The sequence below is a fragment of the Thalassophryne amazonica genome, chromosome 8, assembly GCF_902500255.1.
Source record: "Thalassophryne amazonica chromosome 8, fThaAma1.1, whole genome shotgun sequence".
In the NCBI taxonomy this organism is placed as follows: Eukaryota; Metazoa; Chordata; class Actinopteri; order Batrachoidiformes; family Batrachoididae; genus Thalassophryne; species Thalassophryne amazonica.
The window spans coordinates 54,532,837-54,550,592 of NC_047110.1; the positions used below are offsets into that span (position 1 = coordinate 54,532,837).

General features: G+C 40.9%; 1 protein-coding gene across 12 annotated transcripts in view; it reads left to right on the top strand.

Moving 5' to 3' along the window:
* Positions 1-17,756, top strand: part of LOC117515633 (pleckstrin homology domain-containing family A member 5-like) — a 366,809-nt gene that overhangs the window by 271,482 nt on the left and 77,571 nt on the right. For 11 of the 12 annotated variants that reach the window (XM_034176275.1, XM_034176273.1, XM_034176274.1 and 8 more), the window contains exons 7-8: positions 4,654-4,726; positions 10,500-10,600. In XM_034176275.1, the coding sequence (XP_034032166.1) occupies positions 4,654-4,726; positions 10,500-10,600 (174 nt within the window). Of the gene's footprint in view, positions 1-4,653; positions 4,727-10,499; positions 10,601-16,698; positions 16,811-17,756 lie in introns of those variants that run through there. The other variant, XM_034176284.1, reaches the window with a different exon arrangement.

The following is a 17,756-nucleotide window of genomic DNA, read 5'->3' on the forward strand; positions in this document are numbered from 1 at the left end:
CCGCCATACACACACTACACCTGTTCTCCTCCAGCTGATTCACTCTGGATGCACAAACTCAGTTTTTGGTTGTGTACAGTCGCACAGTGTTGTGCAGACTTGAACGCAGTAACGCCGTGTTCCACAGACTTACTTAAAAACTGTGTGCTTTCTGTGTCCAGCACTCTATGCAGAAAAAATTAAACAGTCCTTCTCACGTAGACCTCAGCACACTGCTGCGTACGGAGCAAAAACTCGGTGTTGCTGCTTAAACTGGGCGTAGAGCTACATAACTCAGCATAAACAGTACGCCACAAAACGCAATTCTACGTTGGCCTCAGTGTGAAAGGGGCTGTAGCAATAAAATTGTTCATTTGTGCCACCCTAAAAAGGCCAAATTGGTAGAAAATACAAGCAAGTAAAATATTGATTTGTGAAACTTATTTATAACAGTATAGTAGCATATTAAGTTGTACTCAGACTAGGCTCGTTTGTCTTGTAACATGCCCGAGCGCGGTTGTCCTCTGCTTACATTGCACTACACGTTGCGGGCCTGATCACATTGATGTCAACACAGTGTGACTTTTGTTTTGACAAAGAGCACTGTCCCAGTAGCCAGACATTTAAAATCAGCCCAACAGCCAAAATAAATAAATACAAAAACATCACAAAACCAGAACTCAAAGAAAGGAAAAAATTTAAAGCACTCATAGGCAGCACTATAATTTGCAATACTTTATCCGCAGAAAGCCGCAAACCTGCTACCAACACTACAACAATAAAGTTTGGAATGTTCCTGACTTTGGAGGTTATTTTGAGCACTTTTTCAACCTTCACTGCCTCTTACATGCATTGCACGATAAATTCTGCAATACGGGATTTATCAGTCAATCATGCTGCACATGAAACTAAATTTTTACACAGGCAGCAAATGAAATATTTTGCGACTTTGCAACAGTGATTCTCATTCATCAATAGGATGAGAAACCAGAGCTGTTTTTAACCCAATTGTTGTTGAATTACCGGTAATTACAAACTGTAGTATTCAAGTAGTAATAATAATAGTTGTTAAATTGAACACACATCACTGACATGGTATCAAAAGTCTGTACTTTGCTGCGTAACCACTCATAAGGCACAAAGCTATTCCAGAGGAACCTCAGAACAGATCTAGTCAGTACCTTGTATTGTGAGGGAGTGACAGCTGTGACATTTGACATGGACATGACCTGAGGACCCCAGTGGCTGAGGAAGTCCAAGGGATGGCCATGTTTCACCTGGCTGCAGCAGACAGATCATTACTTTTGAGGGTTTGGGATGAACTGTCCTCTGCCTCTGCCTGGGTGGTTGCCATCCAAGATCCGGGGTGGTTCCATTGTTGAATGGATAGGACAACACACAACACCAGCGCGAGCTCCCAGACTTGACTTGACTTGATAGTTGTTATAGATAAGTGGCATTATTGGTGTGAATTAAACAACTTCTTTTTAATACATTGTTACATTTTTGTTCTTGAGACATTTATTTTCGTACTTACGTATTTTTTGCACATTAAGCAAAGTTTATATAGTCTTTCTCCTCTTAATTGTATCTGAATCAACAGTAATGTGACGTGAACAAAAAAGCAGCCTTTTGATGTCCTACAACATCTCAGCTTTGCTTTGTGCACAGTTTGAATGACCCAGCTCATCAGACAGGCCCATCTTTAAACACCAGTCCCTCGTCACAGCTCCGTGGTTACTTGTGGTATGAGTGAAGATGTGCTGGATGAAGCCCTCGGCCATCCAGCACCCTCTTGTGCTTCCTGATTAGGAGCCTCATTTAGTTTAAATTGCAGACGTACAGCACAGTTGGGTGATGGTTTCCTTTCATACAGCTGCCAGCTGGTGTTTCTTTGGGGACGTCATATCAGAGTGATCAAGCAAAAGACTCACAAATCTGTAGCCATTACAAAAAGATAGATTTGTACTTTTGTTTGATCTGCTCATTGGATGTTGGAAATGATTGATGTCTTTGGTTATGGAAAAACCAACAAGCCTTTAGTTAAACCATTACAACAAGATGCCTCTGTGATCAACTGATCCATTTTTGTCCTTTTTCTTTGAGAAACTTTTTGATACGGTTTATCCACAATGCATTACAAAATCACAGTTAAAAAGTTGTTCTTGTAGTCATGAAACAAAGATGTGATTTAGAAGAAGCATAATTTTTTCCACACTAAAATTTAAACAAATTTTAAAGTTCCACTGCATTCAATTGAGGTGACTTTTTTCTTTTTAATTTAACTGAAACCCACATGTTGTTTAACCATAATGACAGAGCTGCTGAGGTTCTACAACCTACTTTTGTCCCTGGGTGGAATCCACAAATCAAGGCTCTGCTCAAGTTTTCCAATAAAGCAAAGGGGACGTTAATACCTTATTCCTCACCCCTCATACTTTTCAAACCACAGCCAGTAAAGCCCTTTGATCGCAGCAATGCAATACTGGAGAACAACTCAAACAAAAGAGATTTATTTTTATTGCCCTGTGAGCAAAATGCTCCTCCTCTTAAAGTGAAAACTCCTGACTTTGTTGAAATTATATTATATAGATAGTGGAGCAGTTTGTCCATCCATCCCTTTTCCAGCACGTATCCAGGGCAAGGTCACAGTGGCGGCAGGCCAAGTAAGGCAGCTAAGATGACCCTCTCCCCATTCATATCCTCTGGTTCCTCCTGGTGAATCTAAAGCTGATCCCAGACCAGATGGTGGACATATTATCCCTCCAGCATCCTCAGGGTCTGTCTTGGGGGTCTCCTTCCAGATGGGCACGCCTGGAGCTTCTCCTAATGTGCAAGACACCACAAGTGACTACTTTTAATGCAAAGGAGCAGCAGTTGTATGAGCTCCTTTGTGTTGTCAGAGCCCCACATTAAGGTTTAGCCTAGACACTGTGAAGGACAGTTATTTCTGCCACTTCTTTTCCTGATCTTATTGTTTCAGGTATTACCCAAAGCACAAGAGCACAGGTCAGTGATGAAACATGAATTGACAGATAAAATGACAACTTTGCCTCAAGGCTTAGCTCTCTCTTTACTGCATCAGCCTAGGCTGCATTTCTGGTGACATTGCCCCAATCCATCTGTCAGTTTTACTTTGTATTTTTTCCTCAGAACACTACCTCAAGATATTTCAACACCTTCAGATGCACTGAAGAAGAATGGCCTCTGTTGTCATTGTGCATACATGGAGGCATACAACAAAATTTGTCCTTTTCATTTAACCCATCTGTGCTACAGTGAGACAGATTCTAACCACTATGAGCAGTGGGCAGCCACCAACTCCATATGTAAAAATCCTGGCTTGGTCAAAGGCAGAGAAAGGAGCAGACCCTATTGTGCATGTCATTCACAAGCGGGAAGTTTGGATGGCCTCAGATGAAGCCCAACCAGAAGAAGAAAAAGTTGCAGTTCCTAGGCTGGCCGTTTGAGGCACATTATCATTGTAGTTAAAATGTAGTTAAAATTGTTAAAATGTCCAACTTTAGAGCAGAAATAAACCTGTTTACAGCCTTGTACAAAAAAAATGTTTCCCCTCCATGACAACTGTATGAGGGGTGAATTATTATTATTATTATTTTATTTCTTAGTTTAAGATATTTTCAGCCATAAAGTTCTATATAATCAGGGATGTGGATGCCTTGAGAAACAGCAGCTCAGCTGAGCGTCTCCACCTTTTGTAGTGTCCAGTCGGAACTCAGAGTCTGCTGGCATCATCTGCTAGCTATTGTGTACGACTGTGTCTGTTTCGTTGGGAGCATTTCATATTAGAAACACTTAGAATAATAGCAATAATAACATTCAAGAGGTGTGTCATCCACAACAACCCAACAGTATCCAAAGAGGATCTCATTCTTTTCTGGTGTTTTGTCACTGTGGTGTTGTTTTGTTTCCTGTGTGATGTCTGGGGCTGAAGGAGTTTCACAAAAAAAAAAAAAAGGTTTTTTTTCTCTCCTACATTCTCTGACAATATCCCCAGTCAAGAATAACAGTGCTGTGCATTTACTGGAAACCCCCTAGTTGTCTTACAGTTTGTTGGGACTCCCTTGAAGCTGTTTAAAATTTATTTTTATGGTGTCACTACATTATCTCACAGTGAGGTTTTTTCACCAACCACTAAAGCTGCAATCCGCTGCAATCCTTCTGTCCTAGCTGAAACCTGTCATCTGTTTCAAGAGTTCCTAGAGACAGCTGAGCCCAAAATATCTGCTTTGTCACCCTGAGAGCATCCTTTGCTCATGGCATTCACCCCCTGGAGCTTGGGATGAAGCTTTCAGAATAATCAGATTCCATGAATCTGTCCTCCTGGATTGAGATAAGAGCTGAACATCTTCTTCAGTCATATGGTTCCAGTTTACCACCATTGGAGGAGCAGTTGCTCATATTTGCTCTATGGAAAAAAATCCCCCAAGTAATTTTTTTCTATCCTTAAGTGAGGATGTATACAACAAAATGCTGACGTATTGGAATGTAGAATGGATAAATTCCGCATACGTTTCATCAAGTGGTCAAAGGAGATGTATATACTGTAGGAAGTTCATACTCAGAGATTGTCATGCTTGTCATCTCATAGTCACAACATTCCTGCTAGACTGTAGAATAACTGTTTTCTGTCATTTCTGGATGTATTTTTAGGACAGTACCGGGATGAAGCTGTGGAAGAAGAGGTGGTTTGTACTGTCTGACCTGTGCCTCTTCTATTACAGAGGTGAGTCTTGTCTTCTCAGAAAAGACTGTTTTACTATTACACTGCTGACAACAAAAGTGGTTTTTGATTTGAGCTTAAAAGAGGTGTCTTGACCTTCATGAACACAAGCAGTGCTCTTTTTGGTTGGGACCTACCTGGACAAGTCTGTACTGTTGTAATGCAGCTGTAGTTATTTTGTAAATATTTGATTTCACATTAATATAAATCATTGATCAAGTTCTAGGCTTATTTAATGCATATGTTGCATAATTATGGGATTATTTTGAATCAAGAATAATTTATCTTTACAAATGTTTATACATCTCATTCTGCATTGTTGGAACCAGAATTATATTAACACCGTGGTCACTCTTTTGAATAGATGTTCATTCTGTTTCTTGAATGTCACTGTGTTTGAAATGGAAATTAATTGCAAAATAATTCATTTTTCCACATTGTTTAGATGGCAGCTTTGAGCTGTAGTCACCCAAGACATAGCCAGCCCAGACAGAAATACTATGAGTGTTGTGCAGAGTGGAGGCAGAGACTCTGAGGTTTTCCCCACTGAAGCCTGGCATTCATCAGGGATATGTTTTGTCTCCTACACTGTTCACTATTAGTATGGACTGGGTGTTGGAACCAGTAACCTTTGTTGGTGAGAAAAGGTTTACTGACCTTGACTTTGTGGACGATGCTGTGGTCCCTGTGGAATGAGTGGATATGTTTATTACAGGACTTGAGAAGTTGAGTGAGGAGTCAACATGCCTGAGTTTGCGATTGTACTGGATCAAGACTAAGATCCATGCTTTCACTGACTTCTTGGACTTGAACTTCAAAAGTGTATCTGTATGCAGCAATATTGTTTAACTTGTAGAGGCATTCACTTATCTCAGCAGACATTCATGTCTCTGAGTCCGGAGGTCACTGGACAGAGGTGTTGGTGATCCTAGTATCTTTGCAAGAGAATGAAGGTCCAAGTCTTGAGGGTCCTGTGCCTCCTGTCTTACTGTATGGTTGTGGGGCTTGGGTGTTAACCAGTGACTTAAGGCAACAACTGGATGTCTTTGGTAAAAGGTTTCTTTGGAGGATCTTTGGGAACAAGTGGTTCCTTAGGAAGACAGAAATGAGCCTTTTAGGCCATGTGGTGTGTTACTGTTTGCATGATCCAGCACATAGGTACCTGAATGTTAAAGACCCCAGTAGCTGGAGAAGGCCATGAGGACACCCACACTTGGCCTGACTGTGGCAGATAAATGGTTACCTTCAAGAGGTGGGGATGTTTGTCACTGTGGTTGCCATCCAGGACCAAAGGCAGTTCCGTGGAGTCATGGATGCAGTAAAGTGCAGCACCGGCACATGCTTCCAGACTAAGGTTTTTCTGTTGCAGATTTTCAAAATGTAGCTGCTACACAGAAAGAAACCTTACTTATTGCTTTTATTGGACTGCAGGAGTACTCACAGACATTATATGTCTTCTTTTGTATTGACTGAGCAATTCATCCTCTCTCATGCAGTGCTAACGTTCATATCAAATATTGACACAACTGTGTTTGATACAGCGTTGACTGTGAATCAATGCAGTCATCAGTTAACGGGGAGAAGGTCTACTGCTGAGCCAAGGCTGTAGAAAAACTGTATTCTACAGCTATTTCAGCCCACCCTGTTCTCCTTATGTGGTTGCAGTCATCATTTCCGCTGATTAGGATAACCACTAGTCTGTGTTATTTCTGGTGTTCGTGAGTCCTGTTGCCTTTTCTTCAGCCCACTGACTGATGAGGCCACAAATAGCAGGCTGAATCCAAACGGACATGCTGACTAAAGTATATCTATCAGAAAGTGTTTAATGAGGCCATAGTAAGTCCCTTCGGCTCCTCCCTTGTTTGCACTCGGGGTCGCCACAGCAAATCCAAGGTGGATCTGCATGTTGAATTGGCACAGGTTTTACGCCGGATGCCCTTCCTGACGCAACTACACATTACATGGAGAAAGGTGTCAGGGTTGGGATTTGAACCGGGAACCCTCTGCACTGAAGCCAAGCGCACTAACCACTTGGCCACCACCCCTTGTTTAATGAGGCCACAAACTGGAATATGTTGTTCTTATCAGACTGCTCCTGTTACCTCAGGATTTTCAACATTATCGGGTTATGAATTTGCAGACCTTCATCATTAGAACGCAAAATGGCATGTACCATGACGAAAGCCTCCGTTTTTCATGTTTTTTTGTTGTTGTTGTTTTTTGTTGCCCATTCAGTGGCTAGTATGTAGGACTTTGCTCTTTTCTTCACCCATAAAATTGATACTTTGCATATATAATACTCCAGTTGTATGTCTGGCAACTCCTCAAATTAAACCTGAGCATCTCCATTTAAATCACATCTGGATTAAGTTCAGCATATCCATTTACTCAGAGGCAAAATAAAAAAAATATTCTCACTGTAATGGAATCATTATAAATGTATGCTTGGTTATAAGTCAGAGGATTTAACTGTGCCATAACCTGACATGGATTTTCACTTAATACTAAACTAGAATGGCACAAAATTGACAGTTGAAAGACGAGAAATTGAATCATTCAGATTGTGTTGTGTGATTTGGATTGTGTTGCTTTGTTTGGTTTCTATGTTGTTGCTATTGTTTTTTAGCTATCACTAAAAAAATGTTCTCTGTCCTGACAAAGATGTACTGTGTCATTGTGCAGGACTAGTGTATTTGAAAGAAGGCCAAGAAGTTGTCATTCAGTCAACAAAGATGTAATGTCCAACTTCATTTGGGCTCAGCAAATTTCAGCTTGTTGTGCTACAGTATCATCACAGCCAATTACTAGGCTGAATTTATGTTTCCGTTGGACTAATAAATACACTAGATACTGATGTGATGTCTAGTTCTGTTATATCTATTCAGTTCTTGCAGTATCCATGAAAAATGTTTCAGAAGCACTGAGGCGTCAAGCAATCTGTTCTTCAGCAGATTTTATACTGTGTTTGAGTCAGTCTGCTGCCAGCTGCTGTCTGCATCCATTTCAGAATCACTCAATTTTCTACACCAATGTGGAAAATGGATCATGTCGCTCATTGCCACATTCACCAAACCATGGAATTACCCCTGGTTGTGTTTGATAACCACCCAAGCAGACCATGGCCCCCACCTCCTGAATGTAGTCATTTCTCTGACACAGTTAAGTGATATGTGGACATCCCCTTGGCCTTTTCCAGTTGCTGAGTTCTTCAGCTCTGAGTTGCCTGTATGCTGGGTTCTGAGTCTCCCTATGCAATTACGTATTTAAGCTCAAGTCATTCCAGTGGAACCCAGCGAGCACAAGTAGCAAATAATGTACATCAGTTAATCACCATTACTGTCTAGGTCCAATAATATTGGTACTTTCACACCTACCTTGGTTGGTCTGAACAGAAATACCAGTTACGAACGCTACCTCTGACCACAGTCTGCACAAAATGACCAAAATATTTATCTAACCAAAAGAGGTGGTTTCATTTGTATTGTGAGTACAGTTTTCAGACCAGTTACAGGACGTTGAGGCAGGTCATCATCAGCCATTAACAGTAGAATAATTATTAAGAAATGAAAATACAAAAAAAAATGAACCATTGGAGTGCACAAAGAAAGGAGATAGTTTCTAATTGCAATTTGGTCAGAGAAAGAAGTAAAACTCATCTTCAAAAGACATAAAAAATTCCCTCATTCAAACTGAACTAACTACCTGCCAAATTAAAAAAAAAAAAAAACTCAGTCATACACGCGCATGTCAACAAACTAATCAGTATTAACTGTAGGTAGACACATCCTCCATCCGTAATGATGACAGGACTTAAGTATGTAATGAAAAGTTCTTTATTGCAAATGGAAGATTTCAATGCAAAACCAAACTAACCGGACCAAACGTATAAAACCACGAACCTCAGTACTTCTGCTGGTCTGGACTTACAGGTGTGAAAATGCCCAAAGACAGGAAGCACAGAGACCCCGGGGACTTGAACCTTAATTTTAATGCATACATATCGGCATCTACAAGTGGGGGAGGTGATGGTCTAGTGGTTAAGGTGTTGGGCTTGAGTCCAGAAGATCATGGGTTCAAATCCCCGCCTGACTGGAAAATCACTAAGGGCCCTTGGGCAAGGCCTTTAATCCCCTATTGCTCCCGGTGTGTAGTGAGTGCCTTGTATGGCAGCACCCTGACATCGGGGTGAATGTGAGGCATAATTGTAAAGCGCTTTGAGCGTCTGATACAGATGGAAAAGCGCTATATAAATGCAGTCCATTTTACAAAGACTTCTTTGCAGCAACCTCATGAATCCACAAGCTCTTCCCCGGCATCCTTCGGTCTCATAAGCTGAACTTCAATGTCAGTGCTTACATAAGTGAAATATAAAAGTGGAAAAAAGAACACTATTTGGGTACGCAATGGTCATTATATTTGGTGTAAAAAAATATGCATCCCAGAACAAATAACATCTCCAGCCTAAGCTGTATTCCACCTTGTCAGAGAAGAAATGTAGTCATTTGGTCAGCAAAAATTCACTTTTTCTAACAAAGTTTTCTTACTTGAGCTACTTATTTCGTCTGCGCATGTGTGTTTAAGAGACTATTTTCTTTTCTGTCACTCTTCAGTCACATGTGATTGTGCACGTGTAACAAACAGTCAATCCATATTGAAGACTGCAGCGCTGACATTCCTGATGGATTTGTTTTCCTGCATTGTTTTGGATAAGCAGTGCAGATGGCTTGTATCAAATTGGGAGGTTAAGCAATTCTCTGCTTAAACCTCTGATTCAATCTAATCCCCCCTGTGGAGAGAGCTGATGCACCGCTCCACTGGCAGTGAAGAGCCCTGTCTGCTAACTTAACGAGGATTAAAGTGGCCTAGCTGTAGAGAATACTGAATCAGTGTGTCTCTGTTCTTTTTATTATTATTATTTTTTATGTTTTTGCAATTCAAACGATGTATGTTCCACATGTCATAATTTCATGTGGCGTTTCCTGTTGTGTTCTGATCAGAGTTTGGGATTGCGAGAGTTTGGGAGTTTGGTTCTGTGATTGCCTAACTCGGTAGCAGGTAGACATTTGCGGCATCCCAGATGAGTTATTCCGCTTTTCAGTTCTCGCCTAAAAGTGGAAGTGGTGGTCTGAAGGTTAGAGAAGTGGCCTTGTGACCAGAAGGTCATGAATTGTACTCAGCAGGTGCTGATGGGAAACTGTCAGTATGAACAGCCCCCCTGTGCAGGAATCTTCTATTCATAAATGTTTGGAAAAAAAATAGTAAGTCAGTTGGTCTGTCCCTTCGGCTTCCCCTTTTTTTACACTCAGCAGATCTGAAATGGATGTGTATGTTGATTTGGCAGTTTTATGCTGGATGCCCTTCCTAACACACACACCACATTCCACAGAGTGTGGATTGAACCTAGAACCTGCTGGTACAAGCTCACTAGTGGCTTGGCCATAAATGCTTAAAAATAAATAAATAAAATAAAATAAAACTGTTTTTTAGCCCTGCAGCAGACCACCAGTCTATTGCAGGTGTTTTAGCTCTTTAGTAGATCGGTGGCTTGTCCAGGATGTACCTCGCCTCTTTCCTAATGACTGCTGGGATATTGGAATAGGCTCCAGCCCCCTTGTGACCCTTTTTTGGAATAAGCGGGTATAGAAAATGAGTTTTAGCTGCAATGATAATCTACATATCTACATACAATATTTTTGACTGTTCATCTTGACTTCTGTTGCACATAATTACTTAAATATGACTTCCTAACTTGGAGGCGTTTGGTTTATCCCTGCAGATGAGAAGGAGGAGGGAATACTTGGCAGCATCCTCCTACCAAGCTTTCATATATCCATGCTCTCTGTGGACGATCACATTAACAGAAAATATGCCTTCAAGGTCAGTCTATGCTTTCCTTCCTATTAAACATTCAGATTTTAATATGTTTACCATATAGAAAGTTAAAATATCACTAGTTGTTCTGGGAGATAAATGAAAACCTCTTAATAGTGCACCAGCCAACATGTGCTAAAAAAAATAGATGGTGTTTGAATGTTAATGCTAGGCATCCATGCCAGATCAATTAGTAATACAGTGAAGAAAATAATGTGGGTGGATGCTACTCTGTTTTGAAGCTCAAGGTCAAAATAGTTAAAAAATTCATGTTTGTCATTAAAAATAAATTAAATTATTTTTTATACAAAAACCACCAGGAAACATGTAAAATACGACCTAAGATTAACATAACCTTTAATAATGTTACATAAACTGTTAACTGTACATATAAATGTAAACTCTAAAATGTGCGCATTTCATTCCTGTTCTTAATCATTCTTACTTTAACAAGGAATCATATGTACCTTAAAATGCTTCTATATGAATTAATCTAATTTTAACTGTCTCTCTTGCGCTTTACAATTGCCACAGGATCCATTGCACTTACTATAATTCCCTACTCTGTGGAGTACTTCTACATGCCTGCAATGAAATAAAATAAAAACATGGTTATACGAGGTCTGTAAGAAAAGTATCCGACCTTGTTATTTTTTTCAAAAACTTGATGGATTTGAATCACATGTGCTTGCATGAGCCAACCTTGAACCTTCGTGCGCATGCGTGATTTTTTTCACGCCTGTCGGTTGCATCATATACTTGTAAGCAGCCTTTGTGTGAGGACGTGTGTAGTCTCTCGTCGTTTTTTTCTTTGCAAGGAAATGGCGGAACGACTGGAGCAGCGCGACTGCATCAAATTTTGCCACAAACTGGGCAATAGCCAGGTGGAAACCATTCGGATTATTCAGATGGCTTTCGGTGACGATCCTCTGGCCATCACACAGATTAAGGAGCAGTACAACCGGTTTAAAGACGGCCGAACAACGGTGGAGGGCGCGCCGCGCTCCGATCGGCATCAACACGCTGAAACGACCAGATCATTTCCAAAGTGAACGCTGTGATGATGTGGGACCATCGTGTGACTAACCAAGAAATTGCAGAAGAGGTGGACATCAGCACTTTTTCGGCACATTCCACTGTGAAAGAAGATTTTGCCATGAAAAGAGTGGCGGCGAAATTCATCGGCACGAAGCTGATGGCGCAGCAACAGCGCCTCCGTGTTGAAGTCTCACAGGACATGTTGTAACATGCCCAGCTTGTCAACCATTCGGAAGATTCAGACGGCTTTCGGTGGCTTTTCAGTCGTGTGACTATCCGAGAAATTGTGGACAAGCTGGACATGTCACAACATGTCCTGTGAGGCTTCATCACGGAGGCGCTGTTGCTGCGCCATCAGCTTCGTGCCGATGAATTTCGCCGCCACTCTTTTCATGGCAAAATCTTCTTTCACAGTGGAATGTGCCGAAAAAGTGCTGATGTCCACCTCTTCCGCATTTTCTCGGATAATCACACGATGGTCCCACATCACCACAGCGTTCACTTTGGAAATGATCCGGTCGTTTCAGCGTGATGATGCCGATCGGAGCGCGGTGCGCCCTCCACCGTTGTACGGCCGTCTTTAAACCGATTGTATCTCTCCTTAATCTGTGTGATGCCAGAGGATCGTCACCGAAAGCCATCTGAATAATCCGAATGGTTTCTACCTGGCTGTCGCCCAGTTTCTGGCAAAATTTGATGCAGTCGTGCTGCTCCAGTCATTCCGCCATTTCCTTGCAAAGAAAAAACGACGAGAGACTCCACCCATCCTCACACAAAGGCTGCTTACAAGCAAATGACGCAACCGACAGGCGTGAAAAAAATCACGCATGCGCACGAAGGTTCAAGGTTGGCTCATGCAAGCACACGTGATTCAAATCCATCAGGTTTTTGAAAAAAATAAAAAGGTCCAATACTTTTCTAACAGACCTCGTACTTTCATTGATCATAACACAAATAGGCAAGCTTCATGTTGTTTGTAGAGGTAGCATATGCTAGCAACAGGACTACATAACTTGTAACTGGAACAAAATAATAATTGCAAAATATTAATTGCATTTTCGGAAGCAGCTGCAAATAACCTGGAAAACCAAAAACATACATGTCATCACATGACAAACTCGAACTAGGTGGCAGCATAAATAGGCCTCCGACAGAGTCTAAGGCTCCAAACTTAACACAATTTTGATTTAAAACATTCATAATCTGTTTTTTTAGTGTTTTTTGTGCAGGTAAGTATCAATTTTAGCCTGCAAAAATGTATAGCAAAATTTAAAAGGTTGGGGTTTTGACCTTTGACCTTTATGGCATTGAAAATGACCTTAATAGTAAAACTTGACTTGCTGAGTATTAACAAGAAAATGCCACCAAAAAAAAAAAAAATCTGGACTCGTTTCACATTATTTGGCTGGTGTACTATAAAGGAGATTAAAAAGTGCCAAATGCCGAAAAAAGGGGGTGGGGGGGAATAAAAACCTCTTAAAGGAGATTGAAAAGTGACAAATGCTTTGGGGGGCAAAAAACAAACAAATAAAAATTTGAAGGGGGGAAGTTTTTTTTTTCCTGCAGTAAATTTCCCATTATACACTTATTTTACAAAACACCTTTTATGTCTGAGTAATTTTTTTTTTCCACCATGCAAGGGTTTTGTTTTCCATCCTGTGTGTCCGTACTTTGGTGTGTGAACAAAAGAACATGAAGAGTTTTGATCCAATTTGGACCAAACATGATAGAATAATTGATGGGCAAAGTGTTTTGTCACAGGGTGAGGTCAAAATTTTAACCCAGTGCTTTTATAAAGTGAATATTTAGAATGACTGTTTTGAGGAATTGCTTATAGAAGGGCACGTGGTTACTGATGAATATTAACATGAAGTGATATCCAACTTTTCTATTGACCATATGACCTGTGACCTTGGGAGACCTTTAAAAGTTGAGCTCAACATCATAGCTGTTCATCTCAAACAGTTTGGAGCCATTGTAGATTAAACACAGTGGAAAGGTTGTTTGTTTGTCAAGAATAAAGTATAGCCCCAATTCCAATGAAGTTGGGACGTTGTGTAAAATGTAAATAAAAACAGAATGCAATGATTTGCAAATCCTCTTCAACCTATATTCAATTGACAACTCCACAAAGACAAGATATTTAATGTTCAAACTGATAAACTTTATTGTTTTTGTGCAAATATTTGCTCATTTTGAAATGGATGCCTGCAACACATTTCAAAAAAGCTGGGACAGTGGTATGTTTACCACTGTGTTACATCACCTTTCCTTCTAACAACACGCAATAAGCGTTTTGGAACTGAGGACACTAATTGTTGAAGCTTTGTAGGTGGAATTCTTTCCCATTCTTGCTTGATGTACGACTTCAGTTGTTCAACAGTCCAGGGTCTCCATTGTCGTATTTTGCGCTTCATAATGCGCCACACATTTTCAATAGGCGACAGGTCTGGACTGCAGGCAGGCCAGTCTAGTACCCGCGCTCTTTTACTACGAAGCCACGCTGTTGTAACACATGCAGAATGTGACTTGGCATTGTCTTGGTGAAATAAGCAACAATGTCCCTGAAAAAGACATTGCTTGGATGGCAGCATGTGTTGCTCCAAAACCTGGGTGTAGCTTTCAGCATTGATGGTGCCATCACAGATGTGTAAGTTGCCCATGCCATGGGCACTAACACACCCCTATACCATCACAGATGCTGGCTTTTGAACTTCGCGCTCATAACAGTCTGGATGGTCTTTTTCCTCTTTTGATTTTCAAGAATAGTTTGAAATGTGGACTCCTCAGACCACAGCACACTTTTCTACTTTGCATTTCAAATGAGCTCGGGCCCAGAGAAGGCGGCGGCATTTCTGAATTTTGTGTTATGTGTCGGACGCAGCTCGGAGAACCGACCAGCGTTTGAAGGACCCAGTATGAAATAAGCAGAGCACGGTACAAAGGCTAACTGAATTTAATACATAACAGTGATACAAAAAACAACAAAAGAAAGTGCGGTCTGGCGTGGTGCGCTCCCAGCAGCGCTAACGGTCCGGAGCCAGAAGCTGTTCGGACCCAAGGACCCCGCCGACACCCCCCAGGTGGCCGCAACAAACCGAGTCTGTGAAAGAAGGAACCATTATGTGAGTCCACACTGTACACACAGAGAGAACACTTAAAGGTGTACAAACAGCAAACACTTCCTGGCTTGATTACTAATCAGCTTCCCAACCTGCAGGCATGGAACATCCAGTTCACAAAACTCCACTGCAGTGGAAGCCGATACATGACTAACATACAGCTCAATATAAAAAGGTGTGAGGGACACCACATTTACTGACTGTATAAATGTTAGTCACAAAATCTAACGTACCTCAGGAAGTGTGCTGACGAGCGTGAGACCTCACCCCCTCCTCTTTCACAGACCGTGCATCAAACCCTGGACGTTCTCTGCATCCACTGATGATGAGATGGCTCCCAAGACGACGATCTCACCCATCTGGTCACAAGGTCGAGTATCTGGCAAATACACACTGTATACTCCAGTATTAAATGCTACCATGTTCCAATCCATATAGATGCACCTCAGCTGTGAGTCCTGACGAGCCGCAGGTGATCAGGGTGAGGTCCTGATAACCTCAGCAACACAGCCACTCAGTCCCAAATGCAAGCCACCTGGAAGGAAAAACAAAAGACAGAAACAAAAAGGCAGCCAGGCCCCCCAGCCATACAACATTTTGTTGATGTATGGCTTTCGCTTTGCATGGTAGAGTTTTAACTTGCACTTGTAGATGTAGCGATGAATTGTGTTAACTGACAATGGTTTTCTGAAGTGTTCCTAAGCCCACCCGGTAAGATCCTTTACACAATGATGTCAAATTTTTAATGCAGTGCCGTCTGAGGGATTTGAAGGTCACGGGCATTCAGTGTTGGTTTTCGGCCTTGCTGCTTACGTGTAGATAGTTCTCCAGATTCTCTGAATCTTCTGATTATACTATGGACTGTAGATGATGGAATCCCAAATTCCTTGCAATTGAATGTTGAGAAACATTGTTCTTAAACTGTTGGACTATTGTTTCACACAGTTGTTCAAAAAGTGGTGATCCTCGCCCTGTCTTTGCTTGTGAACGCTGAGCCTTTTGGGGATGCTCCTTTTATACCCAGTCATGCCACTCACCTGTTTCCAATTAACCTGTTCACCTGTGAAATGTTCCAAACAGGTGTTCTTTGAGCATTTATCAACTTTCCCAGTCTTTTGTTGCCCCTGTCCCAGCTTTTTGAAACATGTTGTAGGCATCCATTTCAAAATGAGCAAATATTTGCAAAAAAACAAAGTTTATCAGTATGAACATTAAATATCTTGTCTTTGTGGTGTATTCAGTTGAATATAGGTTGAAGAGGATTTGCATATCATTGTATTCTGTTTTTATTTACATTTCACACAACGTCCCAGCTTCATTGGAATTGGGGTTGTAGTTCAAATTTTGACAGAACTGATCAAAATTCACGACCACACAGAATTAGAGATTTTAGTATCACTGCATCCCAAAGAATCAATTTATGTGAATTTGTGTCAAGTATGTAAGGTTCAGGTATTAAATATTGAAATATCAGATGCATGCTGTTTGAGTGCTGACCAATAGTTGACTGTGCCAGTGTTAAAACACTGGAGGGCTGCAGTATTGTAGGATGACTAAGAAACCCACAGTTATGGGGAAACACACACACAGATCTCAGTGTGGTGAATACTATTTGACTGTGGGTCCTTCAGAATTGTTAGGAGACAGCAAAGTTATCCTGCCAAGCACAGCCAAATGCAGACGCCCAGGAGTCTGCTCAAGGCCACGCTGACCACACATCCCACTCATTTTCCAACTCAGACAGGCTAAAGGGGAAAACTAAACTAAAGAGAGAAACACACCAGCAGGCCACGACCTTTTTGATTTACAGTGAGTCACAGAATGTTGAGATTGTTCTATAAATAGGGTTTTTTTTCTTTCTTTCAAATCTTTCCTGCATTTTTTTTCTTTTTGATAACTAATCTGCATTTTAAATGTACATATGTAAGCATTATATTCTGATTGTTGACTAAACATTGTGCTTTTCTTTGTGTCTGACTCTAACAATATGTTGGTTTGTTCACTGAGAGGGAATAAAACAACTGTGGAGCAATGTGTCTGCCACAAACATCACATGGTGAGTCTAACAGCACTGTGGTTGTAAGCATGAAACTGACAACGAAAGTCCTTTTTTCTTTTCCCATGAAAGATGTATATATTCTTGTAATAATGTTTGCTGGTATTATGTGAGAATAGGAGTTAACGTTGCAGAAATGGTAAACTTTATGTCTTTCCCAACCCCCGACATACAGTAGTGTCACATGTGGATATCTTACAGTAATAAAGCAATGACAACTGCTATGATTGTATGTCTGTCGCAATTATTACTGTATTATCTTATTGCATAATATACGGACATGGCCTCAACAATTTTTGCTGAGGTCAGTATTGCCTATTGTGTTTACACATGCATTTGGTTTCATTGGAATGCCACTAATATTTTAGCTGCGTGATGCCAATATAAACATGCAGGTTTTCACTATCAATAAATCCTTGATGCAGTGTCTAAGCTGAATGAACAAGAAAAACGTATGGTGAGACACATTTGTCGTTTCTTGTTTCAGTCCTGTCTGTGTCAGAGTTTCTCTGCCGGCGGGGCTGAGGCTGCTCTCTCTCTCTCTCTCTCTCTCTCTCTCTCACTCACACACACACACACACACACACACACACATATAAAGCAGCAGCCACAGTGAAACAGGTGAAGTGAAATAAAACGTTGTTTGAGGGTAATCACAGATTTTCAGACCAATGCATAATTAGAGCCAGAGGCCCAGATGGATTTGATTTCAAAGCCATACTTCACATCTGTAATATTGTAACAAAGCCAAATGACAGAGGAGTACTTGCAATGAGCCAGTATGTTGACTGTTTTAAAGCCTTGTTGTTGTTTTGTAACAGAGCCTATGAGTTTATTTTATGTTGTTTTGGCTGTGTGATTATTTAATATATTGTAGCTGTTTTTTTTTTAATTACATTCATATTCCAATGTCTGAATATTCCAAAAAAGTAACAGTTCAGTGCTC